The 26,859-nt window shown below is 40.7% G+C and overlaps 1 protein-coding gene across 4 annotated transcripts in view; it reads left to right on the forward strand.

Moving 5' to 3' along the window:
- The first annotated feature begins 4,541 nt into the window (after positions 1 to 4,541).
- WASHC4 (WASH complex subunit 4) overlaps positions 4,542 to 26,859 on the forward strand; it is a 50,932-nt gene continuing 28,614 nt past the window's right edge. For 3 of the 4 annotated variants that reach the window (XM_030961114.1, XM_030961112.1, XM_030961113.1), the window contains exons 1-19: positions 4,543 to 4,699; positions 7,313 to 7,452; positions 8,541 to 8,594; positions 8,706 to 8,771; positions 8,940 to 8,985; positions 11,189 to 11,256; positions 13,505 to 13,587; positions 14,560 to 14,602; positions 15,112 to 15,215; positions 15,974 to 16,094; positions 17,588 to 17,711; positions 17,810 to 17,937; positions 18,537 to 18,697; positions 20,873 to 20,999; positions 22,313 to 22,438; positions 23,735 to 23,842; positions 25,084 to 25,230; positions 25,334 to 25,413; positions 26,287 to 26,392. In XM_030961114.1, the coding sequence (XP_030816974.1) occupies positions 4,639 to 4,699; positions 7,313 to 7,452; positions 8,541 to 8,594; positions 8,706 to 8,771; positions 8,940 to 8,985; positions 11,189 to 11,256; positions 13,505 to 13,587; positions 14,560 to 14,602; positions 15,112 to 15,215; positions 15,974 to 16,094; positions 17,588 to 17,711; positions 17,810 to 17,937; positions 18,537 to 18,697; positions 20,873 to 20,999; positions 22,313 to 22,438; positions 23,735 to 23,842; positions 25,084 to 25,230; positions 25,334 to 25,413; positions 26,287 to 26,392 (1,893 nt within the window). In that variant the 5' untranslated portion in view covers positions 4,543 to 4,638. Of the gene's footprint in view, positions 4,700 to 7,312; positions 7,453 to 8,540; positions 8,595 to 8,705; positions 8,772 to 8,939; positions 8,986 to 11,188; positions 11,257 to 13,504; positions 13,588 to 14,559; positions 14,603 to 15,111; positions 15,216 to 15,973; positions 16,095 to 17,587; positions 17,712 to 17,809; positions 17,938 to 18,536; positions 18,698 to 20,872; positions 21,000 to 22,312; positions 22,439 to 23,734; positions 23,843 to 25,083; positions 25,231 to 25,333; positions 25,414 to 26,286; positions 26,393 to 26,859 lie in introns of all 4 variants that reach the window. The other variant, XM_030961115.1, reaches the window with a different exon arrangement.

Raw genomic sequence — 26,859 nt, forward strand, 5'->3', positions numbered from 1 at the left:
AAGCGCAGGGGGAGAGAGGAAGGCCCGCCGCCAGCCGACCCCACTCCATCGAGGGTCTCAACACCACTTCCACCTGAGAGTGGAAATGCTACCGGACTTGACAAAACTTCACCAAACGTGACTTTTCTAACAGACGTGTCTTGCCTCAGTCATCTTCCTCCGAGTCTTTCACCTGAGCCTTTGCTCCACACTGATTCAGCTGTCTCTCCTTTTAGGTTGCGGACCATGCACACAAGTCATCTTCGGGATTCGAGCGTCTGCGCACTTTCAGTGTGCCCTGAGGACTCAGGTAACTGGGACAAATTGGGCCACCAGTTTGTCGTTGTGGGAGACACAAAAGTTACACCGTCTGACATTCAAGTCTATCCAGACTTGGTGTCTGCAGACCAAACACGCTTCTCATTGTTTGTAGCATGTGTCCGCCCCCCATTGTTCCTCCCAAAAGGCACCATCATCGCCCAGGCCATCCCGGTTCAGATTCCAGCAGCTTCATCTGTGGCCTGACTGCAGGGGCTGGGCAAGCTGAAACCTCGTCTGGCTTGCCAAGTGGCCCAGAGGAGGGACCAAATCACTAACCAGGGGATGCTGGACACAGGAGCCGACGTGACGGTCCTTCCCTCTCAGGAGTGGCCGTTGCACTGGGAGTTGCAAGACGTGGCTGGACACATTCAGGGTGTTGGTGAGTTCCAATTAGCTAAACAAAGTAAAAGCATCGTGGAAATTACGGGACCAGACGGACAATTGGCTCGAATGCGTCCATTCGTTTTGAATTACACTGAGCCCCTGTGGGGAAGGGACACCCTGGCCCAGTGGGGAGCCAAAATTGACCTTCCGGCTCCCCAGGTTTTTTGGGCAGCGGTTGCTGAAGAGCGCTCCACCTGGAAGTTCAATTGGCAATCAGACAAACCTATCTGGGTGAGTCAGTGGCCACTGAACAAGCAGAAATTAAAAGCGCTCGCGGAACTCGTGGATGAGCAGGTCAAAAAGGGCAACCTGGTGGAGTCCATGTCAGAGTGGAACTCCCCAGTGTTTGTCATCCGCAAGTCATCTGGGAAATGGTGGCTCCTCCATGACCTCCGCAAAATCAACGAAATTATTCAAGACATGGATGCCCTCCAACCAGGGATGCCGTCCCCAGTGATGCTCCCTAAAGATTGGAATCTTATTGTAATCGATATCAAAGACTGTTTTTTCCAAATTCCCCTCCACCCTGAAGACGCCCCATGTTTTGCCTTCACGGTGCCCACCCAAAACCGTGAAGCTCCCTGCAAGCAGTACCACTGGCGTGTGCTCCCACAGGGAATGAAATGCAGCCCTGTGATCTGCCAGTGGTATGTCGCTTCCCTGCTGGCCCCAATCTGGGAACAATTCCCGGACGTCGTCCTCCAACATTACATGGACGATGTTTTGGTCTGCGCCCACAGCGACAAACTGTTGGTGCACGTACTGTCTTGTGTAACAGATTGCTTAATCGCTGCAGGGTTTGAGCTCCAGGAGGACAAAATTCAGTGGATGACCCCCTGGAAGTACTTGGGCCTGGAAATCACAAGGCGGACCATTGTTCCCCAGAAATTGGCAATTCACCCTATGGTGAAGACTCTGGCGGATGTCCACAGCCTGTGTGGAGCTTTGAACTGGGTGAGACCCTGGCTGGGCATCACAACTGAAGACCTGGCCCCCCTCTTTGATTTGCTAAAAGGGGGAGAGGAGCTGTGTTCTCCTAGGGAACTCACCCCAGAGGCCAAGGCTGCACTGCAGAAAATTCTCAAGCTCATCGAGGCAAGGTAGGCCCATCGTTACCACCCGGGCCTGCCTTTCAAATTTATCATCTTGGGAAAGTTGCCACACCTCCACAGGGTCATCTATCAGTGGGATGAGCCCCTGAAAACACCCAAGTCATTGGGTGAGAAAAAGGGGAAGGACCAAGGTGGGAGGGACCCCCTCTTAATTATAGAGTAGGTGTTCCTCAGCCATCATAGGTCCAAAAGAATCACAAGGCCACACGAGCTGGTGGCAGAACTCATCCGCAAGGCAAGATCGTGGATCAGGGAGCTGGCAGGTGTGGACTTTACATGTATGCACATTCCAATTGAATTAAAATCTGGCAAATTGAAATTAAAAATTATTACAGAGTTTCTGGAGGAGAGCGAAGTGTTGCAATTCGCTTTTGCTAACTACACCGGACAAATTGACATTGAGCGGCCTTCCCATCAGTTATTTGGTTCAGATCTCGATCATTTTAAATTTGCCGCAAAGAAAATTCAAAGTAGAGTCCCGCTTGATGCCTTGACAGTTTTTACTGACGCATCCCGCAGGACCCACAAGTGAGTAATGACTTGGAGGGACCCGTGAACTCGGCAGTGGGAGATGGATGTTGCCATTGTTGAGGGTTCACCTCAAGTAGCCGAGTTGGATGCTGTTGTCAGGGCATTCGAGAGATTCAAAGATAAACCCTTCAATCTGGTCAGGACTCAGCCTATGTTGCCAGTGTAGTGGCTAGGGCACAAAAAGCTGTCCTCCAGGAAGTTCTGAATTTGGCCCTCTTCAATTTGCTCTCGAAATTGATCCCGCTCATCTCCCACCGGGAGCAAATGTTCTATGTCATGCATGTAAGGTCTCACACAGACCTGCCCAGGATCATCGCCAAGGGGAACCACCGGGCTGATGCCCTGGCGGCTGACCCTGGCCAGGCTGAAGCCCTGGAGGCAGATCCCATTGACTGGGCCATTGCAGCCGCTGTCCGGATGGCCCTGCTCCCTGACATGTTCCAGCAAGCAAAGCTGAGCCACCAGCTCTTCCACCAAAATGCTCCTGGTCTGGTCCGCCAGTTCCATCTAACGCGTGACCTGGCCAAAGCCATTGTGGCCACATGCCCCCAATGCCAGCCGGATCAGCTTCCATCTCTGCTTGCTGGCGCAAACCCCAGGAGACTCTCCAGTTGCAAGGTGTGGCAGACGGATGTCACCAAAATCCCACAATTTGGCCGCCTCAAATTTGTACATGTATCAGTCGATTGGTTTCTATAGTTACCCCCTGACCCCTCCCCTCCTATGTTGTCATGCCAACCCCCCTGCCCATCACCCTCTGCCCACTCCCCTAGCCCCAGTATCTTTCATCTAGGGCCGAGGGTGATTGGGCAATCCCTTAAGTCCCCACCCATGCTCTACCCTAATTGGTTGTTATGTTCTGTCAGTTATGTTGTATTGTTCTGTTATTGGTCTGGGGGCAGGTTTATTCCTGCCCCCCCCCGCCCCGCCCCGGCCCCTCTTTATAAGTTGTTACAGTCCCTGCCTTCAGTGGCAGATCTCTGCAGCTTCCCTTGGTGTTCGTGCCCTTCTCGTCTCCTCTCAGTAAACCTCCCTACTGCTGGAATCTGTCTCACCTCTCGACCATCATTCTGCGACCCTGCTCGTTGGAGCTAGAATCCTGCCATCTTCAGACCAGGTCGAGGCATTCTCCCCCTCTCGCTGGGGAGGGCTCGGCCTAGGCAGCCGCAAGCTCGGCATTTGCCAGAAAGCGACGCGACTGCCCAAAGAAGCTGCTGGCGTGCCTGTGGAGCTAGCGGGGCATATCTAAGCACACCGACAATCTTTTATCCCTAGAAACTCTAAAATCAATAGATTCCAAACGATGGCTTCCTTTGGAAGCAACCAGAAAGTAGGTGCTATTTTCAGAATTGTTGCACTACAAAATTAGCTATTATGGATGGTCCTGATACATCTCTCATCCGGGTTGCTATTTTTATTGCATTTTCCCCACTGACATTGCTGATGCTCCTGATGATACTGCTTTTGAAAGCAGTTTCCTTTTCTCCTGATGCTACATATTCTGCTGAGCTAATGAAATTGCTGTGGTCGCTGCTAATGGCCCTGAACAGTTACTTCTTTCCCAAGTATTTATGTTCTTATGCTGATTTTACAGCCCATAGGGTCCTGTGAAAAAAGAAAAAAAGTGGTACGCGGGTAAGTACCTCACGGCCATTGTGGGGCCGTGACACAAACGACAAGGGGGATTATTAGCGGGAGCTTTGCAACTCTCCCTGAGCTCCAGACCGTCCCAGAGCAGGCACAATTCCTCGTACCGCTTCCTTCCTCCAGTACTAGAAAGGGGAAGCGCTGGGGCGGCTGTGGGTCTGTCGTCACTCTTTAGGCGGCAGAGCTTTCCCTCCTGCCAGCAGCCTGGCAGAGCTGTGGATTCGGTGTCATAGGGACTGGGCTGGGGTGCCGAGCCCCAGCCGAAAATCAGGAAAGCTCCCAAAGCTCCGGCGCCTCCCAGGCCAGCCTTGCCTCACCCAGCACGACAGGCTCAAGCTGCCGGGGGTCGGAGGAAAGGGAGGAGCGAACTCCCCGCCCCGCCGCGGGCATCGGGGCATCGCGCCCCGCCCCGCGGGGACCTGCTGCGTTCTCTCTCAGCCGTGGCAGCGCTGCCCGGCGCCGACCCCCGGGCGCGGGGCGTGGCGGGCGGACGGAGGGAAGCAGGGCGGGGCGGCGGAGCGACGCCAGCGTTGTCCCGCCTCCTCCCGCGGAGCCCAGGCTCCCCTCCGCCTCCATTTCCCGGCGTGCGGCGCGGGCGCGGGGCAGGAAGTCCCGTGCGCGTGAGTCAGGGGCGGCCGGGCGGCCGCTGCCCGGGTCGGCGGCGATGGCGCTGGAGACCCTCTCCCCGGACTGGGAGTTTGACCGCCTCGACGACGGCTCACAGAGTGAGCGCCCGCGGAGGGCGGGCCGGGCGGGGCTGGGCCGGCGGGGTGCGGCGGGAGCCGCCTCGGAGCCACCTCGGAGCGGGGGGAGGCGCGGGCTGAGCCGACCCTGCTCCCCCGGAACCGCCCCGCTGCATCTCCGCCGGGAACGGAAGGGAGGGAGGGAGGAGGAAGCAGTCGCGGGAGCTGAGCGGTGTCGCTCTCCCCGCGGACTCTGCCCCGCGCCCCCACCGCAAGCCCAGCGCTGGTCCCCCTGCGGCCCGGCCTGCAGTAGTGGGCGGCCGCCGTGACCTTCTTTGCTCTCACCACCTTCTCCGTAGCTGTCGGGCTTGTTTTAGGGTGAGGGGAGTAGCTTATACAGCCCTTCATCCTTTGCTCCCTCGGGGGAGTCGTCTGCGGTTCCCCCCCGTGCGGCGGGGAGGGTTAGGCTGCTTGTGCCGCCCTGTCTTTTCTCGCACTGGCGGGGCTTGTCGTGGGAACGGTGTTTCTTTCCTTCCCGGTCATTTCTTGTGGCTCACAAATTTTTGCAGTGGCTTCCTTGGTTATCCAGAGAAGTCTCATCATGTTGTGAGCAGTTAGTTGTACTCAGCTTTCATTGGTTAAGGCTTTCTGTCACGAGAGGTGAGCGGTCATTTGCAGTTTCACCTTTAAAATAGAATTGAATAAGATCTTCAGCGATGCTGAAGGCTTTCACGGTGGGTTCGTGTGCCCGTCAAAATACACGTTTTACTCAGCCTATGGAGGTGACCTAGTTTCTAAACAGGGAACTTATATGGTTGTCACACTGTAATACATGCTGTAAATTGAACTGTGCCAAGTTAATTATACCAGGTGTTGCTGTGGAAATATGTCACTCATGGACCAACTGTTTCACATATAATGTTATCCCAGGGGATGATACTGTTTATGCCATGTTTGGATAGTCTGGTTTCAGTGGAAACTGAGGCTGTCCTGAGCAGAGCTTTTTATCAATTCTCTAGCTGTGGAATGGAAAATGTAGCTTTTACTCAAAATGCCAGCTCTCCGCTTGTTTGACCAGGACATGAAATGAAACTCCAAAAAATTTATATGACTTAATATGCCCTGTTATCACCATCTCGAGGGTGAAGAAACAGGCTGATCTTCCATCCAGAACAGCACACAGTGTTCTAGAGAAAAGCCAAAGAATAATTGTGTGACTTGAAAGGCATTTTTTGTTCTTGTTGTCTACTTTTGCTTTGCATCACTAAAATTTAGCAATTACAACTTTCTCAACTGAGGACATAAGTCTAAGTCCTAAGTTTGTAAGATCTCTGTCCTAGATATATATGGCTATGGCGCTTGCAAATCTTACTGCCAATGACTTCATTGAATATTGATATTGCTGATTTTATAGAAGAAGTTAAGATTGAGGCATCTGCTGCTGAGTTGATCTCTTGCACTGTTCCAGCTATAATGCCTGAGGGGAAACTAAATCAAACTTTCTTGTCAACACATTAGACCTTATCAAGCATGTATGCTGCTCTGAAGAAAAGGATGATATTTGCTTTCTATGATTTCCTTTTCTTCCTCTGTGTGAGTCGGTTTATTTAGGAAAAATGTTCTGCATCTTAGTAAGCTTCTCTCATCTCCCAAGTAATTTTTTACCTGTGGAACTCTGCCTATCTCTGGCAGAGTTCCACTCTCTTGTCTCACTAAGAAAGTGAGAAGTTATTCCTGTCTCTTATTTTATAAGTAGCAAATTGATGGCTGTCAATAATTAAGTATTTGGAAGTATTTAATGAGCTGTACTGTTGCTCACATCCATCATTTGTCTGCTGGAAAGGTGACAGTGAATTTCTAGCAGAGTGCTGTTGTGAGGTTTTGTTTGAGAAATGCTCAAAGTTTTTGTTTCATAGAAACTGATTTGAACAGCAATGCTGATTTCCTACTCTTGTATGACTTTGAAGTTTTTTCTGTTCTTCCTTTAAAGCCCCAGTGTCTGTCTGTTTTTCTGTTCTTAGTTTGTCTCTTGTGTGAAGGGAGGAGATGTGATTGGGGAAGTACCATAGCATACCTCTTTACTGTCTCCCCTACTCCGGATTTTGTAGCAGAAAAGCACTGAAGCTGACAGGATGGCTGGTTAAAATCCATTCAGCAGGGCTGTGCATCTATCAGTGTTTTACTGGTTTGCTGCAGCAGGGCTTGCAGAAGATGCATTGGAAAGAACCTGAAGGATGAGATGAACTTGATGGAATAGAATAGTACAATGATACAACTTAAGGGCTACACATCAGTGCTTGGAGTGCTGCTGATGGAGAGCATTTTACTCACTTCTTCTGCGTGAAATTCAGTCTCCTGATCTTGACAATGCCTGTGCTCTGTCTAGGCTGCAGACTGCTAGAACTCAACGGCACTAATGCCATTATTGTGGGAGAGTGTGCCGAGCTCCTTGGGTAGGCTTGGGTTATAGAATTGTTTTTAAACAAATAAGAACTTTGTATGAAATCTGCATTTTATTAAAGAAAAATGCCACAGCAAAATGAGGAATACAGGACTAAAGTTAAATAGCAAGATATTGAAGGTTTTTAATAACATTTTTTGATATTGCAGTTTATTGAATTGTCTGTAAAACTGTACAATGTTATCAATTCTCAGAAATTCATGCTGAAGTGCAGTTGAAGAGCTATGGAAAATTTCTTGAGGCATATACATCTCAGCTGAAAAGAATTGAAGATGCTTTGGATGACTCTGTTGGAGATGTTTGGGACTTCAGTCTTGATCCCATTGCTTTAAAGGTCTTCATATATTTAATATACATTGCATCTGTTACTTTCCTAGTTTGTCCTTTCCTTCAAAACCTCCGAAGTAAAAGCTTGATGCATTTGTGCTCTTAAAATTTTGACTTGTGTCTTTGAGATAACTATCCAATACTATTTTAATTATCAAGTAAATAATAAATTGGTGCATATCATATGAGAAGAAGCTTTCACAGTATTATTTTTTAGTCTTATGGTTACTAGCTGAAGTTGAATGAATTTCTAATTCTCCATGTGTTGGGAAGGCTGGTTGCAGCAGGCATCTTCCCTGTGACTGTTAGTATTTTTATCTGGGGGCTGGGTTTCCAGGAGAGCTCACTAATAGTTGTTAAACTGCACAGTGAACTGTGTGTGTATTTATAGATTGTGTTTTGACCTAATGGCCTTGGTACAGTATTGGCTGTTTTCTTGGTCAGAAATTCTCTGTCCTCTGTGGAGCATTAGCTTTTCCTCTTCACTGAATTTGCAGACATAATTTAAAAACATTTTGTTGCCATATGAAACTTGTCTGTGCTGAAGACGCACTCTCAAGCAGTCATCTGTGTGAATAATTGGAATAAATTATGTGTAGGGTCCCCACAGTAATGCATGTTTTTGGACTAATCAAAATCAGGCTGACTTAAGTACAAATTGCCAGTCCCTGCATACAGGTGTACTTTCTGCTTCCTGTTTCCAGCATTTGGAATTATTAAATAATAATAGTTTTAGTTTTGCTGAGCTGTTTTTCTCCTACATATGCCATAATGACCATGCTTTTGCTTTACAAGTTTTGTAAGTAAATTGCTGAAAATGCTATATAATATGCCTGGTTATTTGTCTGTCTGCCTAAAGTGAAAGGAAAGGTATTTCCTTATGAATGTGAAGAGTGAAGGGCTCCTCCAGTGCAGGCTGCCAGTAATGTGCAATTGTGGCTCTCTTATTACTGACCCTATTTGAGATTAAACTGGAGGGAGTACTTGCCTAGTTGGATGAATGTATTTTTGACTAATGTTTATTTAAAGTTGTTGATTTGTTGTTTCTGTTTGGTTGTTTTGTGGTTTTTTGTTTGCTTTTTATTTTAATTTTAGCTTTTGCCATATGAACAGTCCTCCCTACTGGAACTCATAAAGACAGAAAACAAGGTAAGCACTTCATGCTTAAAGAGAAAAAAAGGTTATTCAACCTCAATCCAAGCCCTCTAAATGTGAACTTGTTTGTAATCTGTGTGATTTTTTTCCTCACTTTGAGTCTAGGTTCTAAACAAAGTTATAACAGTGTATGCTGCTCTTTGCTGTGAAATCAAGAAGTTAAAATATGAGGTAAATTCAGCTGACTTTTATTATTGTATATGAAAAGGTTTGCAGTTTGGCATGCTGATATATACATTTATTTTTATCAATAAAGAAACAAGACATATCTAAATAATTTTGTAGCTTGATTACATATATCCTATTTATTAAAAACCAAATTTCTGCTTTTGTTGTCAGGCAGAAACTAAATTTTATAATGGCCTCCTGTTTTATGGAGAAGGAGGTAAGTAGCTTCTTTTACTGTAAAAGTATGTAGTTTTATATTACTGCTTAAGGTTATATTAAATGCTGCAATTACTGTGATTTTATTATATGGATATATGCTTTCTCTGTGATGCACACCAAACAGAGAACTTTGAGCCTATAGGGATATATGTTTGTGTCTTGTAGCTATCCTGAGTTAGCTTAAGATGAGGTTTATCTGTAAAGCTCTGCAGTAAGTATTGTTACACGAACAGGGAATTTTGTTGCAACCTTGTTTACATGGGAAGTAGGGAGTGTGAGCTCCCTACATACAGCTTGTCTACTGTAGCAGCTATTTTGCAAGGTAAACACATCCTGAACCAACTTACTTCCTTTTGGAGCTACATTTGACATCGGTTGTAGTTAAACAGTAAATCTGTGATTTAACTGAAGTAAAACAATGAAACCATTAATAAATAACTTGGCCCAAGTCCTGGCCTCTTCACTTATGCAATTGGTATTCCAAGACAAGTTGGAGTGTGTTGATGTCACCTCCCCTTTCAGTGCAGGTAACTCGCACTACATGTTCAGACCATGGCATAAGAGGGGCCCAAGTCATTGTAAGTCAGTTCACAAATGGCGAGACACTGCTGTAGGTGATAGCTTTTTGCCTTGGAGTTAAACTGGTAACTCCTGAATGACTAGGGATACCAGTGTGGGAATAAGCACAGATCTTTGTCGTAAGAGGCATCAGAAATATCAGGGAATGTGAAATCTTTGAGCTCGGGGCTGTTTATAATTCTTTTAAGTGCTATATAAGATAACTGTTGTGCTTAAGGAGCATGGAAAAGTGGGGGATTTGTTAGCTTGTTATGTGGGAGGTTTTTTGGGGGGGTGTGCTTGTTTGGTTTTTTTTCTCTTTTTTCTTAGTAGATTTACGTGTCTTATCAGATATGGTTTTAAATATTTTAAAGTCATCTGCTGCCAAAATGGTACTAGGAGATCCTTCAGAATTTTCCATGTCTCTAGTGTGAAAAAGCCAGAGTGTAGCAGATTATTATATTACAGCAGCAATTTGTTCCTAATGGGTGTTGTGCAGAGAATGCTTGGAAATGTCAGGAACTGAGAGGTCAGCCTTCTGAGAGTTAGGTAGGAATGCAGTATTTATGTTCTTTTTTTCCACATCCCTACTTGTAGCATTTTCTTTGATAACAGCAAGCTTGCTTACTTTAAACAACTGGCAAAGTTACTTGCTCAAGGATGGTTGAAATTTAAACCAATACTATGCTGGCTTTTTCCATCTATGTAAAAAGAACTTTTTTCCCCATCTTGTCTTTGCAGTGGCTAGGACTAGTCTAGGAACTTAAGGTAGTGGGGTAGGGTTTTTTGGAAGATACACTGAAGAGATTAAAAGTTGCATAAAATGTGGAAATGGGAAGCAAAGCAATGTTTAGTATCCTGTCCCAGAGCTCCATATTAGAGAAAAATGGAGAGTCCTTTAATCTCTGACAGCTGTAAAAGAATATATTTTATGTAGCAAGAAGACCTGCATTTCTTAGGCAGGTAAACTTGTAATTTTAAGTGAGCTTTTCTTGCTCAGAGTGATCCAGAAGAAAAATCTCAAGTCTAGAGCATCTATCTGTTGTCGCATTAAAAAGACAGTATTTTGTCAGGTGATGTTCAAACCGCTCCAAATGACTGAAACACTTTGGCATGGCTGATGTAGTTATTGTATTTCTGTGTTCTGTGTCATACAGATAATGCTGTGAAGCTATGGTGGTAAGCCTGTTCTTTTGTGCAGAAGGATATGTAGGAAAAAAAATTAATTCTTTCGAGTTAATCATGTAGTATATTCTCTCCATAAAAAACATCTGGATGTTTCTTGAGAAATACCTAGTATTTTCATGCAAATTTCTTAAAAATAGAAACATTTATATGAAGTTACATAATACATATGCTCTTAAAGAACTATGGGGTTTATTCTTTTTTCTTTCAGATGAAGAAGACTTTTCCCAGCTTTGTCTCTAATTTATAAACCATGTAGTTTTTAATGAAAAAGAAACTCCAAAAATAAGTCCACCTTAGGAAAGCAAAATTAGGAGGTTTTGAGGCTCCATCAATGCACTTATAATAGTGCACTCTACTAGCATGACAAATAAATGGCTTGGAGGACAAGATTCAGTGTTAGTTTAACAGGTACAACACAGGCTTTAGAAACTGTTGACAAATGTTTCTCTTTTAAGCCACAGATTCCAGCATGGTGGAGGGAGATTGCCAAATACAGATGGGAAGATTTGTTTCTTTCTTGCAGGTAGAGTATGTTTTGATTGTTTGACAGCAATTATAATCTTAATTTTACTTGCAAAATGGATTTAACAGTCTGCCATATCCCGTTTGCATTTTGCTGAAAGGCATAGCAGTCATCTGATATGTTACTATGTTTTGCCTGGAGACCAGCTGATATATCACACATTGTTTGAGGTTTTTTTTATACTTCTCTCTGGAATTCTAATGAGAGAAGGAATTAGAAATTACTTTAAAATATTTCAGTAGGAGAAGATAAATTGAGGTTACTTTCATCCGTAGTTAAAGATAGCTGAGCTAAGTTAGCAAGTTCTGGTGTTTATTGAACATTGGAAATGGGTTAATTGTTTTATATGTTTGGGTTTTTTTAGCCAGTAGAAGAAAACAAAATCAAACTATGTACCTGAAAAAAATTGCTTATGTTTCCTTCAAACATTTTTGGAAGAGCACTCCTTTCAATGAAAACAGGATCTGTTTTTATTCTGAGGATTTCCTGTGCTCTTGAGATTCAGTCTGTTGTGGAGTTCTTTGTCCTTAGTATAACTTAAGCAACTGTCTCATTCCCAAAAATGTTTCTATTTTTATGCAATATTGCTTGTAAGGAGTAGCTGTGGTGAAGTAGAGAATATAGAGGAAGCTTCCAGAATATTTAAATAAATTCTGGTAGAACAGGGGTTAAAATTTATGTTCTGATTCTGCAGCATGACACTAATCATTGTTGTGACAAGACAAATGCTGTGTAGGAAGTAATTTCTCAACTTCCTTTACCATGCTGAAGTGCAGTGAATTGTTAGGATCACTTGTGTTTTCTTTCTCATTTTCCAACCTCTTTGTCTTACCAGCTTTGTAGATTTCATCCTTCATCCTCTGTTTTGCTTATGAAGTTTATTCTCTTTCAGCAGTTGGATTCTCCTAAATCCATTCAGTGTTCTACATCCCTAGATTAGGAAATGCTGTTCTGGTCAGTGTTATAAGCATATCCCCAGGGATGGTGTGAAAATATGAAGTTAACAAAAAGGTGAAAAGTTGCTTTCATAGAGCTAATCACCATGTATTGTTTTCTTGGCTCTTCTGGGCTTTCTGGATTAACTAGATGCAGTAGCCTCAAATTTGCTAGGTCAGAAAGTTTTTTTAAAGCATTATCAAAGTAATGCTCTGAAATATTAGTTTAAAATTACAATCTTGTCTGTATTATGTAGCTGCTAATGTGCGTGTGCTGTTGAATTGGACTTCTTTCCAGAAATTTTAAAATGGCAGCTGGTGCTGCCTCCCCAGGAAACATGGTCTCATCTGTCTATTAATCCATTCTTCTGGAATCTGTTGTCTTATTTCAGCTGCATTTGTTAGAGCAGTACAATTTTAAGAAGTAATTTTTTGTTAAAACTGGTGACTAATAGAAGGCAGAAGCCCAAATAGGATCTATTTTTGATGGAGAGGAAGACAGAATTCAGCTGCTAGCCAGTCTCCTGGCTGGCTGACTGTTCAGCCCGTGTGGGCTGTCCGCTATAAAGCCATCTGCGGGCAGACTGGCTAGACTCATCACACACTGACATTTCCCTGATGGGATTTGTAAGGTAAATTAATGAGCAGATATTACTGCAGTTAAGGGAAACTCATATTAATTTATCCTGTTGTTCAAGGAATGCCATGTTAAAATCCATTATAGAAATTAAGATACTTCTTTACATAGTCAGAGTTGACATGTTCTTACTTATTTTGTGTTACATAACCAAGCCTAAGTTCTGCCTTTGCCAGGCAAACCTTTCAAAGACATTGACTTTCTTTGTTTTAAAGCAGTATTCTGTGGCTTATCACTCTTACAGTAAGAGCTCCTGTGGTAATTTCTAATTTGAATTTGGCTATTACCAGCACCCAGAGTGTGACTCTTGAATCTAGTGGGGAAAAAGGACAACCTCTGCTGGATTTTGTCCCTGAAAGTACTTGGGATCTGTTGTCAAGTCACTTCTTGCTGTCTTCGATAAATTGAACCAATACTATAAATGGTCAGAGTTGTACTGGAAGCTTGTGTTTGGTAGTTTCTTAGCTTAGTCCCAGATCCTTTTTCAGAGCTGTTAGTAGGATGTTTTCCCTCCTGCTGTAAATCTGTTCACTGACCACTGACTTGGGTTGGGGATGTAGTTGAAGCTTTGGCTGCATATTCTGTAGTTTATGTTCAGGGTTTTTTTTGTGTAGTGACAACTTGTCTATGAGGAGGATCTTTACATTTATATGCGTTTTGTTTTCTTGTATTTCAGGAGCTGTCTTGCTTTGTTACCCGATGTTATGAAGTGGTGGTGAATGTAGTGCATCAGCTGGCTGTTCTGTATACCAGCAACAAGTAATTATTGCCTAAAATGCTGTATTGTTACTACGTAGAGTTAAATGTATAAAACATGAATGTTCTATTTAAGGCATAATCAATTTTGGAATATTGTTGTCTAGAGATAGAGTGCTTTGCTGTGTAAGTTTCATAAGCAGTTATGGAAATGGGTTTGTTTTGTTTTCAGAAAAGATCATGCTTGTATATAGTGAGATGCAAAGATGTTAGTGTTAGTAATTTTTAGTCTTTATGTTTGAGAAATATTGCTGATTTTTTTTAATCCTTGTTCTGTTTGAGACACTCCTGTTTCTTGATACATAGCTTAAAAATCAAATCACTTCTACAGTCTAATTTGAAAATGTAAATATTGGCATATATTTTTCACAGAACAGCCATGGTTTTAACATCTGAAGTTTAGCTTGGTAAGGGATGTTTGGTTTAGCTCCTTTGAAAACTGTGAGGAAGGTTTAGTTCCAAACAGGATTGTTGGAGTTAGCTTTGAATACCTCTGCAGGACTCTCAATTGCTTCCCCATCCCCCAGTAGGATAGCATCATTCTTCTCAGTTTTATTGGTTGCTTTTATTTTTGGCTTATACCACAGCACAAGGCACACTTCCTGTGTGGTGCTGGATGTGTAGCTTAGACGTGGCTTGAGTAAATACAAAGTGGTTTTATTCTCTGGGTGTGTCAGGCTATTCGCCTAACTAAAGTGGGAATTGCTGACACACCTGTGCACTGAATACGCTTGGTGGTTTCAACCAGTCACATGCTGTCTCTTTAAAAATACTGTTGTAAATTTGATCAGAGCATACAGATTTCAAATAGTATATACTTTTCATCAGGTTTTGATGTTCTTTTGTTTCCTGAAGTTACTATGTTAATCAAGAAAAATGTACCCAGAAAACAGAGAACACACTGTGGTATAGAACTGATAAATATTATCTGTTCTAAAGATTAAAAAGGCATTAAAATATTGATTTTGTTTACAGGAATGCACCTAAAATTATAGAGACATCTGGAGTTCATTTTCAGGTGGGAATGATTTGGAACCCTTTTGCTTATGTGAATATATATAGGTCTTGATTAATCCTTAGAAAGACAGCATGAAAGTGACTTTAGAGAACAGCTTTCAATTTAAACGTTTTATTTTATTAATCAGCTTTTTCTGGCCTTTATTTGGGAAGGCCTGGTGTGTCCATGTCTGTCATATTCTAGATGTCTCAGCAACAAGGTGTTTGCATGCTCCTTTATTGCAATGTGTGCCTTGGCATATAGACTATTTAAAAAATTAGGTCTTCAGTGTCAAGATAGATCAAGGAACTTAATTTGTGTGCAGACATCCCTTTAATATTTCTTGTGTCACTACAAGTCAAATCTTTAAGCTGCTAAACCACAATTTCTCCTGTTTAACTCTCTAGCTGATATCTTGTTGGCTGAAAATGTATTGAAGGGAACTGGAATTTTATGTGCCTCCTACGACTGCAGTAAACTTTCTAGTAATTACAGTCCTTTTCTTTCTTTTTTTTTCCCTTCACAAACAGTCAATGTATGAGCATCTAGGAGAGTTGCTCACAATCTTGATCACTCTGGATGAAATAATTGACAATCATGCCACACTGAAAGATCACTGGACCATGTACAAGAGGTGTGTCTCCGATGTGAAAAATACTCCCACAAATTAAGACATAAAAGCATACGCATCTGTCTGTGTTCCAAGAAAGTCAGTGTAGGAACATGGATTTTGGTAGTCTCTCCAGAAATTTCAGTGAAGAGCAGGGCTAGGCTCCCGCAGTGTCCTTCTAAAGGCACCAGTAAATATTTTGTCTGTTTGAGTATGAATGTTGCATTTTCAGTGCAGGGTAAGCATCTTGGCAAATAATGTAATAGTTGGTAGGATTTAAAGAATATTCAGTAAGAAAGTTAGTTGTGTAAAGAACTGAGCTAAGACTATCCCTGTCCATATTGATCATGGGAATGGGCATGGAGCTTTAAAAAGGGATAGTACCTTAAGTAAAAGCTGCAACAATTATAAAAGAGTCAACAATTATAAAAGTAGCTGAATTAGTGGAATATTAACTCTGTCCTTGAAAACCCAAATAGTTACTCAAATGCAAATTGTTTATACAGACTGAGTGTGTTTTGGGGTTTTTTTTTTGTTTTTTTGGTTTGGTTGGTTGGTTGATTGGTTGGTTTTTTTATTCGTTGGTTTGATTTTTGCGTGGGGTTTTTTTTGTTGGGTTTTTGTTTGTTTGTTTGTTTGTTTTTGGGTTTTTTTTGGGGGGTTGCTGCTAAGGTCTGGAGGGGGGAATTAAAACGTCTTATCAAAATAGTGCAGGATATGATAAAACAGTGGCTATGTTTTAAGTGTGCTGCATGTGTGTGTTCCACATCTACCCCTTACAGGCTGCTAAAATCTGTCCATCACAACCCTTCTAAGTTTGGGATTCAAGAAGATAAACTAAAGCCATTTGAAAAACTGCTGTTAAAACTGGAATGCCAGTTACTTGATGGAATGATATTTCAGGTAATGAACTTCATATTCCCCAGTATGATAGAGGAAGCTTACATGAAAGCAAGACTCTTTTCAGAATGGTTGGTTTGTTTGTTTGTATTTTGGTTTTGTTCCAGTCACAGTGATGTGTGAATTTGGCTCTTGCATCTGTGCCTGGGAGAAAAAAGAATCTTATAACAGAGCCTTTCTTGTGCTTCTCATGTGCTTGAACTGTGCCAAGCTTTGAATGATAGCAGTAAATGCTGACTGTTTTGCTGAACTAGAAACACAGACAGCTTGGCATTAGGACTGTGTATTATCAGAATTCTGCTTTGTCCGCATAATAGTGAGCAGGTTTACATGGCATAGGTCTTTATTTTAGCTGCAAATTAATTAGTTTCCTCAATAATCTTTAAAATCTAAAATATGTTGAGTGTGACCTGTCATTCCTTGCATACAAGACAGGTTGCTGTCATTAGAGACCACTGTGGTGGGACATACCCCTGGATCATTCAGCGACACAGGTGGATGGGAAGGATTTCGTTACATTTTCTGTGTAGTTAAATTAAACTTTATTAAATTCATACAAGAAGCCATTTCTTTAGAAAAGAGTATATTACAGACATTGAAATGGAATGTTGTAGCATAGTGGGCAGATGATAATGTTGTTGAACCTGTTCAAAGCAGGGTCAGTTGCTTGGGTTGTGCCATTACATCTTAAATACCATTAGGAAAAATTGCTTGTTCTGTAAAAGCCTTCAAAAGGAAATTGTAAGTAAATAATTAAGCACAGTTTGGCTTATTCTTTCAAAGAACATTGCTACCAGCTATCCATTTTTCATGTTGTATTTTCCTAGTGCTGTATAAGTACAAAGACTTAATTATAGGTTTGAGATACCAATAGGATTTGACTGGAATTTATTCAGGAAGTTTCCTCTCTTGTCCTGCAAATGCCTCTTCCTAACAAAAATTCATTAAAAATGTTAGATGCAGTTCTAATAAAGACTTTTCTAGTCTCTTTGTAAATTATGGAATGTGTCTCTATTTTTTGACTGTCATGAGGTTTTGGGAGCTTTTTTAAACTGCTTTTTTAAACTGGTTTTATGCTGCAAGGTCATGAGCCACATCCTATAAGCGACTTGTATGATAATATTGATTAAAGGACAGTTAGTAACATGTTATAATGTGATAATAAAAACATGCAACTAGTTTGTTAGCGCTAGCTCATCAAATGGCTTCTTTAAAAATGCTCCTTAAAGGAAATGGGAAAATAAATAAAATGGGGGTTGGAATGTCAAGTGTAAGAGTGTTTTAATATTTTCTGGTTTTATACTTAAAAATGTAAGCATAGTTAAGAATATGTCATGGTTCAGAATATGTATGTCATAAAAGGTTAAGGCCTACTTTAGGTTAGTCTTAAATCAGTGTGGTCTTCCAGTATTCTCTTGAAAACCAGTACTCTTTCAAGGTTCAAAACTCATGGCATTATCTTGATATATTGATATTTTCCCCCCCTTTTTATTCAGGCCTGTATAGAGCAACAATTTGATTCTTTAAATGGTGGAGTGTCTGTGTCAAAGAACAGCACATTTGCTGAAGAATTTGCTCATATTCTTCGTACATCTTTCTCAAATGTCGAAGCCAAACTTGGTAAGGCAAGCTCATGCTTTTCCAGACAGCTTCACTGTTTCTCAAATTGTTTGTATTGTTTGTGTGGGAGTAAAATTCACAAGGGTGTATTTTTTCAGGTGAACCTTCAGAAATTGACCAGAGAGATAAATATGTGGGCATCTGTGGCCTCTTTGTATTGCATTTTCAGATTTTTCGGACTGTAGACAAGAAATTTTATAAGTCATTGTTGGATGTCTGTAAGAAGGTACGTGCTTTATTCTTTTGTCTTTCAGTAATGAAGTAGATAATTTCCTGAGTTACATAGTGTAGCACAATGTTGGGAAAAGAAAGACCACAAAAAAGTCTGAAAACAGAGTTAAAAATTTTCCAGTTTTTGTAACTCCCCCCTGCTATTTGCTTTTAAGGATGGTCTAAAATTGGTGCACTCACATTGCAGCAAGGTAAAATAAACTTACCATTTCTATTACAATCTTTCTTCTCAGATTAATATGGCACTGAAGACAAAAATCTCTTTGATTTATGAATACTCTGGTGTTGAATAAATGCTTTGGGTTTTGACTGTGACTAGAAGCATTTGTTTTGGAAGACCTCTAAGTGCAAAGTTGAGTGGGATGTTTTCATATTGGATGGCATGAAGAAATAATTAAATTCTCTAATATTGTTTATAATCACTGAGAGTGGTTATAATTTTGCCCATGGTGTCCTTAGTGAACATCTAGGGAAACTTTTTTAATATCAATGCAATACTCTGTAGAAAACAGTTACACAGAAATAAACTGAACTGTGTTAATTGTGTTTATTGCTACTTGGTAGTATTTCCCCCTCCTTTTTTTTTCTTCCCAGGTACCAGCCATTACATTAACAGCTAACATTATCTGGTTTGCTGACAATTTTCTGATTCAGAAGATTCCAGCTGCTGCCAAACTACTGGACAAGAAAAGTATTCATACAGTTAAAACACAAAGGGAGAACTTTCTACAGCAGAGGGCACAGTCACTTACCAAGTATGCATCCTAATACTGCCTCATGATGCTATTTGGCAAATAGTTTTTAAGCACGTGGGCTTTTTCATTCAGTGTAGTAGCATGTTCTGTGGTGTGTCTCAGTGGTGTTAGTCACTTGTTCCACTTCACTGCAGCAGTGTGTGTGTTAGGGTTGCTGCAAAAATTTTGGTCAAAACTAAGCTGCTTTTCATGTCATGCTTTCAGAAAAATATGTATTATTACACCAAAATAACAATGTTCCTAGCAGCTCTAAATATTTGTTTCAGTTACTTCTGTTTCCATATTTTCAAATTCCCTTTTGTTTTTTAAACTAGTGTCTGGTAACCTGGGCTGCTTTGTTTTCTATTAGGGCTCTCTGCTTTCTATGTGTTTATGGAGGTGAGTTGCTAGTAGGCTGATAGTGGAGCTTTCCTCTGCTTGAGATGATACTTTCTTTGCAAGGTTTTCTTTCTTTGTGACTTTTTTATTGCTTGTTTAATGGTCTTTGAAATTATCTGTTTTTGAAGAAAACCTCCCTTGTTTTGTGTTCTGCATGTAGTGTGCAGCTCACTTCATTATCTTCTAAAATATGCTTAAAGATGAGATGGAATATTTTTAGCTGTTAGTCTTAAGAACAAGTGTCCTGCATAGGAAGATAACAGGACTCAGGTTTGTATGTTTGAGAACAAAACAAGAAAGTGGAAACTGGGGTCTGTGGAATGGCAATAAAAACTTAGGTTTTGCATGTTGTCTTCCGATAAGCAAGCTGGCTTGGAAGAACTGACTTGGAGGCAGAGAAGGGAAGGGGAAAAAAGCAGGTCTGTGTCTCAGATTATTTTCAATTCCGACCTGTTTTTTTCAATCCACTTTTTCCTAGCCCTGATTTTTTCCTGGGCTTTAATTCCTAGGTAGGGCATAATTGCACTGCTGCTTTGCTTCTGGTCTTGGGCAGTGGTACAAGTCTTAAGATTAAGAAGAAGTTCAGAAAACATCTTGGTATTCATATACATTTCATAGAAACATAGAATCATTTAACTTGGAGAAGCCTGAAGGATCACCAGTTATAACTCAGCAGTGCCAAGTTCACCACTAAACCATGTCCCCAGGGCCCACATGTGCATATCTTTTAGATACCTCCAGCAATGGTGACCCAACCCCTTCCCTGGACAGCCTGTTCCAGTGTTAGATAGCCCGTTTGATGAAGAAATTTTCCTGATCTTCCATCTCAACCTCCTCTTGTGCAGTTTTCTCTTGGCCTGTCATTTGTTACTTGGGAGAAGAGACCAGACCCCACCTCACAAAAATCTGCTTTCAGGGAGTTGTAGAGAGCAGTGAGGTCTCCCTGGGTCTCCTTTTCTCCAGGCTGAACACCCTCAGCTCCCTTGCAGGCCTTATGCTCCTTCCACAGTTTTGTTGCCCTACTTTTTACACACAATTTTGAGGATATTTTAATAAAATCCAGGTTTTGCATCTGCTGATTTGAATTGTGCAAATAACTTTTTCTTGCTTGTTTACAAATCCTTGCACTGTCTTTGATAATTGGACTGTTCCCTAAATATGAGGACTCTTTTTAAAAGTGTCATTTTTGGTAACGGCATCAATGACCTAAATACTTTTCTGCTACAACTGCTGGAAGAAGTTATATTACAGTGTCACAATTCTCTATTTAACTCTACTTAACCATTTATTAAAACTAGTGTAATTCACACAGATGAACTTCTGTGGAATTATGATACTTAAGAACAGTCCAGTCTGGCATTGATGTAATGACAAGTTGTATTTGTTTGTGTGTATGTGTGTGTGTAAGCAACAAAAATTCGAACTGGGGTGAAAAAAAGTAGCACTAGTCTTGGACTTTTCTGTCTAGTGTTTAAAAGCATTTTCAAACAGTTTTATGTAGCCTTTTAATTTAAGGAAGTGTGGTATACGCACTGCTAACAGGGCCATGTGTTTTCTTGAAAAGTAGATGGGGTTTTTTTCATTAGTCCGACATAATTGGCGGACTAACTAATCCTTACCTCTAGAGAACTTAAATGTAAATGAGTATAGGGTTCTGATACTTTAGGGAAGGTGAGTTATTTTGGGGACTGAAGGTTTAAAATATTTCCCTTGCAAGGGAAAAGTTTGGAAAGAAATAAGAAAATCTTCATAATCTTCTTATTTGAAGTGAGCAACATTCTCTGTTTCCTTCCCCAGAGATATGCAGTCATATTATGTTTTTGTGAGCTCGTGGATGACAAAAATGGAATCTATCTTGTCCAAGGAGCAGCGCACAACAAAGTTTTCTGAAGATCTTTCTAACCGCTGCAATGTCTTCATCCAGGTGTGCAATCTTTTAATGTGGTGATGCAGCAAACTTGTACAAGTTGTTGAACATAAAAAGAAATCACAGGAGCTCTGTGATCACTGGTGTGTAATTTCATGGTTTTGGAATTCTTATAAAGCTTATAATGCCCAGTACTCTTCCAAGAATATCTGTATAAGGTCTTTTGATAAAGAATGTGGGGAGAGGGAATCTGACTAAATATTCAGTAGCTAGAATTTTGGATTTTTCTCGACACAGAAAATCAAGAAAGCTTAATCTTCTCTGTAGTAAAGGTTTTGGGCTTCTTTCCTTTTGAGTCATGAGGTACTTACAGTGGACTGAACCAGTGTCTATTTAGTTTTATCTAGGACAGTACATACTCCCCGTAAAGGTTTTGTGTTGTTTCATTGTGCTTTGCCTCGTGATGATACTTTGTAAGAATCTTACTACCTTCCAAGACAGCTGGGGTATTTTGGCCTACAAACAGCATGTAATCTTAATATAAGATGCATCTTATTTCTTAAATTATTTTTTGCTAGGTTTTAAAGTATCTATCATTCTGACAGAAATTTGATGAGAATAGGTGTGTGAAAGTGGCATGATCTTGAGTCTCCTTTAGCTAAAGATAGGCATGTACCAGGATCTGTGTTTTTTACATTTGAATTAGTTGCAGTGGACTTAAAAATTTGCTTCATACTGAATTGAGTTTCCCACACCACTTACTGTATTTTCCTAGTTCCCTTTTTAGTTTTGTTTTTTTGTTACTACTTCTTCTTTGAAGTAAGTTTAATAATTGTTTGTCTTGTTGTATATAATCAACATTTTAAAGCTTAGCATGTATTGATGTAGAAATGATTGGTATCTTTATTGTGGGATGGACATCTCTATTTAGAAAGTGTAAAACTGTCTAAATACTGTCAGTGTATTTGTTCCACAGAATCTGGAAGGTTTAGATTGTTTTTGTGATGGGATATTTCTTAGAGAGATAGAAATTGTTTGATGGGTTGGTTTACAATAGACTGAAGCTATTAGACCTTTGAGGCTCTGTGATTATTTGACTCACTAAACTGTGTTTAATTGGAATGGCTTTAGAAGATGTTAATCAGCTGATCTAATGAGTCATAGGCAGTTTCATGGTGTCTGCTAATAAAAGGGTCTCATTCAGCTTTGGTATCCCAGGCTTGATTAGTGGACTGGTAGGCTCTCTGTTGTGCAAAGGCAAAGATTAGCTGTCATGTATGGGATGGAACAGAGAGCACTTGCTTACTTTACTGACATGTGGAAAAACTGATTTTTAATTTTTCTTCCCCTTGTATTCATTTTATTTTTAGGGTTTTCTTTATGCATACAGTCTTAGCACCATCATTAAAACAACAATGAATCTTTACATGTCAATGCAAAAACCTATGACCAAAACCTCAGTAAAAGCCTTGTGCAGACTTGTGGAGCTTCTGAAGGTAGGTCACTGGATGAAAATTATTTCTTTCACGTAGGAATTACAGAGAACATTGACCAAACATCCCATATTAAAAAAAAGTGTGATGGGAAGTGTTTTTGCTTGCATGACCTCTTGTTTGAGCGTGGTTTGGTTAGAGAATAGATTAGGGAGGCTAGGAGTGAGTTGGTTTGTTTCTTTGTTTGTTTTTTTTTTTAGCTTCTAACTGGCTTCCTTAGTTGATGTCACAGAATGTTTGAGGTTGGAGGGTATCTCTGGAGATCATTGGTCCAGCCTTTCCCTTCTCAAGCAGACATGTAGAGCCAGTTGTCCAGAACTGTGTCTCCAGATGACTTTTGAATATCTGCAAAGGTGGAGACTCCACAACCTTTCTGGCCAATCAGACTGTGACAGTGCTTGGTTATCCTCATAGTAAGAAAGTGTTTTCTGATGTTCAGAGGGAAACTCCTGTGTTTCAGTTTGTGCTCATTGCCCCTTGTTCTGTCACTAAGCACATCTGACAAGAGCCTGGCTCCATCTTCTTTGCACCCTCCCTCCAGGTATTTATGTACAATGACAAGATCCCCTTCCAAGTCTTTTCTTCTCTGGCTGAACAGTCCCAGCTCTCCCAGCCTTTCCTCACATTTGAGGTGCTCGAGTCTGTGAATTACCTTTATGGCCCTTGGCTCGACTCTCTCCAGTGTGTCCATGTCTCTCTTGTACTGAGGAGCCCAGAACTGGACCCAGGACTCCAGATGTGGCCTCACCAGTGCTGAACAGGGGGAAGGGTCACCTCCTTCGAGCTGCCAGCAATGTGTTGTCCAGTGGAACCAAAGCTACTGTTGGCCTTCTTTGGGACAGGGGCACATTGCTGCCTTGCACTCAACCTGCTGTTTGCCAGGACCCCCCAGGCTCTTTCCTTCCAAGCTACTTTCCAGTTGGGTGATTACTGGTATATATTCATGTATGGGAGATTGTTCCTCCCCAGATGTGGCGCTTCACATTTCTCCTGGTAGATTTTCCAAAAAGAAGATATTCTTTTTCATGGTAACTTCAGAAAGCAGTGGTGAACAAAACTGAAAAAAAAAATCCCAAACCTAAAAACAAAACTTAAATCAGTCCTGAAACTTTTTTATGCTCCTAAATAGTTCTATTTTCTTGGTTTCTAAGGGTTAATTGTAACTACTAGTAACAGCATGTTACAAAATTGAAAGAGTCTGTATTTGCAGTGTGGATGAGTCACACAGCATAAAGCCAGATTCCTAAGGCAGCAATTTTGGTAGCTACATGAGCTAACATGTTTTGGGATTGACTTCAGGCAATAGAACATATGTTTTACCGAAGAAGCATGGTTGTGGCAGACTCTGTGACGCACATCACTCAGCATCTGCAGTATCAGGCTCTTCTCTCCATCTCTGTGGCCAAGGTATGTAATCAAAGTGCTAATAATTAATCTCCCTAAGTATTTTTAAAACTATTAAGTTTAGTTTAAAAATGGTTTTTGTTTTTGTATTTTTTCTACATGTGTAGTGTAATGCTCTATCGTAATCCAGAGATATATAAGCTTTCCAGTAATTCCAAGCTTTTTCCTAGAAAACTGTATAGCATAGATGATTACCTGTATTTTGACTAAAAATGGTTCCCCTCTTCCTCTAAGCTGCTGCATCTCTTGTTATCTTCTTCTTGTATTCTTTTTAGATTTTATTTCTTGTGAATTTTCACAAGCTGACCTTTGCTTACGTCTTTTCTGATGCACATTGATAAAGCAATCTGTTGCAGGTCTAAGCAAACAGGCTGTTACTTAAATCTGTCTTTTTGGCAAAGTAGCAGTACGTGATGGCTTACAGGAGCCTTCTGTGGGCATAAATTCTCTGTTTCACTGTGGAATAAAATAGTTTCTTTTGCTTGTCAAACCTTGAATTTCAGAGTTCAGGTCAAAGGGAAAAATGAGATTTGAGTATGCCTGTTCTGATGTATTACTCATTGGTTTTATTCTTTCATCACATTCAGTAGCAGAGTTACAAAGGTGGTATGCTATTGTTATGGGTGCAGCTATGAAATTTCCTTTTTATTTGACTGTAATCTCAATTTATGTATCTGGCATCTCTATATTTTCTAGGGTAAGCAAAAAACAGTTGTATCTATAAAAAAATATATACAGATATATAAATTGAACTGAGGAGTTTCCAAACTTCAAAGTCACTAAGAAAAATTGTATATCTTTAAACATTCTGTGTGTATATATATGTATCTTTCATAAACATTTCAAATTATAGCTGTAATTACATTGCAATTATTTTTAAATTGAGAAAAATATGTTAAAACTTTTGCACTGAAGGATATTAAACACTTGTGTGAACAGGTCTTGATGTTTTGACTGCTCATCAGAAAATATGTTAAAAGGCAAATGTTGGTAAATAGAAGGATCCATTAGTATGACTTAACCTATGTTCATGTTGGCTGCACATATTCCAAGAGTATACACAGGTAATGTCACTGAATTGGCAGAGTAAGTGAGTTTGGATTCAGTTAACTCTGTTCACAAAACATGTTTGCAGAAAATACTCAATTTATTACAAGTCCACAAGCTTTGGGAAGAAGTAGTAAGCTATTGCCTTTGGGCTTAGGTAACTTTTCTCTCAATTTCTGTGTCTTTTTGTCATCAAGAAAAGGGTGGTTTCTGATAGAAAGTACAGTGAGCAGCGCCTGGATGTCCTCTCTGCTTTGGTGTTGGCTGAGAACACCCTCAATGGGCCAAGCACAAAACAGAGGCGACTGATTGTTTCCCTTGCGCTGAGTGTGGGAACGCAGATGGTAAGTGCTATCATTGTTCCAGCCCTTCATTTGTTTGGTGGAGTGTCTTATGAAAAAGTATCAGCTTGTAATCTCATGTGGTTTTTTTTCTTAATTTCTACAGAAAACATTTAAAGATGAAGAACTTATTCCCCTTCAGTTAGTTCTGAAAAAACTGGACTTGATCAGTGAACTTACAGAGAGGTAAGCAGTGACAGCAGTATCTAGAAGGTAGTATAGTGTCTCGGGGGAGCTGGATCCTCACTGTGTGAATGGCAAAATCTGGTCTCTGCATGCTGGTGGTGATTTTTGCATGTTTTTTAGACCAGGAACGGAAAGAAAGAATTACAGAGTTAAGCCAGAAGCTCACTTGTCTGCACAAGTCACATTTCACCTGGTTGTTGATTGTTTAGAAATTCTGTGACTTTCTTGGTTGACTTGGTTTTATGATAATCTGAAGTGTTCCCCTTAACCCAACTCCAAAATTTCTGAGTTAGTATCAGTCTGTTTGGCAGATTGGGCTGCTAGTTTACATGTGAACCATGTTTTACTGCTGCTGTAGTTTCTGTGCACACTCAAGTTACATCATACTGGCCACTTGTAAGCCAGGTGAATATCTGAATTCCATGCAGTTTTTAGGGGAGAGACAAACACCTTTAGTGGTTGACTCATGAGATACAACCTGTCTGCATTTATGCCAGGAATTTATCAGGAGAGGACTGTTTCTCCTTTGACTTACAGGAGAAATTTAGAAAATATCTTTGATCTCTAGGCTATTAATTGCATGTTGTAAGAAAACAGTTATTTAGTAATTTGCTGTAATGTAAGATTTTAGTCTTTCAGAGACTGAGTTAACTTTTTCTCAAAAGCAAGTACCTTTTATTTATAAATAGGCTAGTGGAAAAAATAAGTTCTTTAATGAAGAACTTTCTTCTGATGGTCAGTGCATCTGGAACATTAAAGTAATGGTGTAAAACTTAGGCTTGAAATGCACTTGTCTTTAGTTTAAACATACTCACTATGTTAGAAGAACGGTTTCTTCCAAATCTGTGTCTAACAATTAAACTTCTATTCCAGAGTTCGAGCACAATGTGACTGTTGTTTCTTATACTGGCATCGAGCTGTCTTTCCAATCTATTTAGATGATGTCTATGAAAATGCAGTGGATTCTGCTAGACTACATGTAAGTAATAATGTTACAACTGTTGTGACAGATTCAGATGAATAAATTATAAACCTCAGACTGAAGCTCTTAAATGAAAAGCTCAAAAATCAAATCCCTGACTATTACTGAGTCAGACATTTCTTCTCATTCTGGAGGATATAAAAGCAATAATTGTTCTAAATCTATTAGATTTCTTTAAAATATCTTGGGTTGCTATTGTTAACTCTATGTCTCTTTGTTTCTCTCTTCATTCTAATTTGAAATGAGCACCAGCTGGACTTGAACATTGAAAGTCTTTGTTCCTCTTTGTGGTTACATATTTCTAAAGCATTTATCACTGTGTTCAGGGGTTCTGTGTTAGATAGTTGTCCTGTAGTTTTTTCCACCCCTCATCTCTTCTCCTCATGTTGAAGTAATGTGTGCTTTCTGCAGATGTGAATCAGGCTTTGGCATGATAATCCTGATAAAAATCAAATGTCTGTTTC

This window comes from Camarhynchus parvulus, chromosome 1A, assembly GCF_901933205.1.
Source record: "Camarhynchus parvulus chromosome 1A, STF_HiC, whole genome shotgun sequence".
Taxonomy (NCBI): domain Eukaryota; kingdom Metazoa; phylum Chordata; class Aves; order Passeriformes; family Thraupidae; genus Camarhynchus; species Camarhynchus parvulus.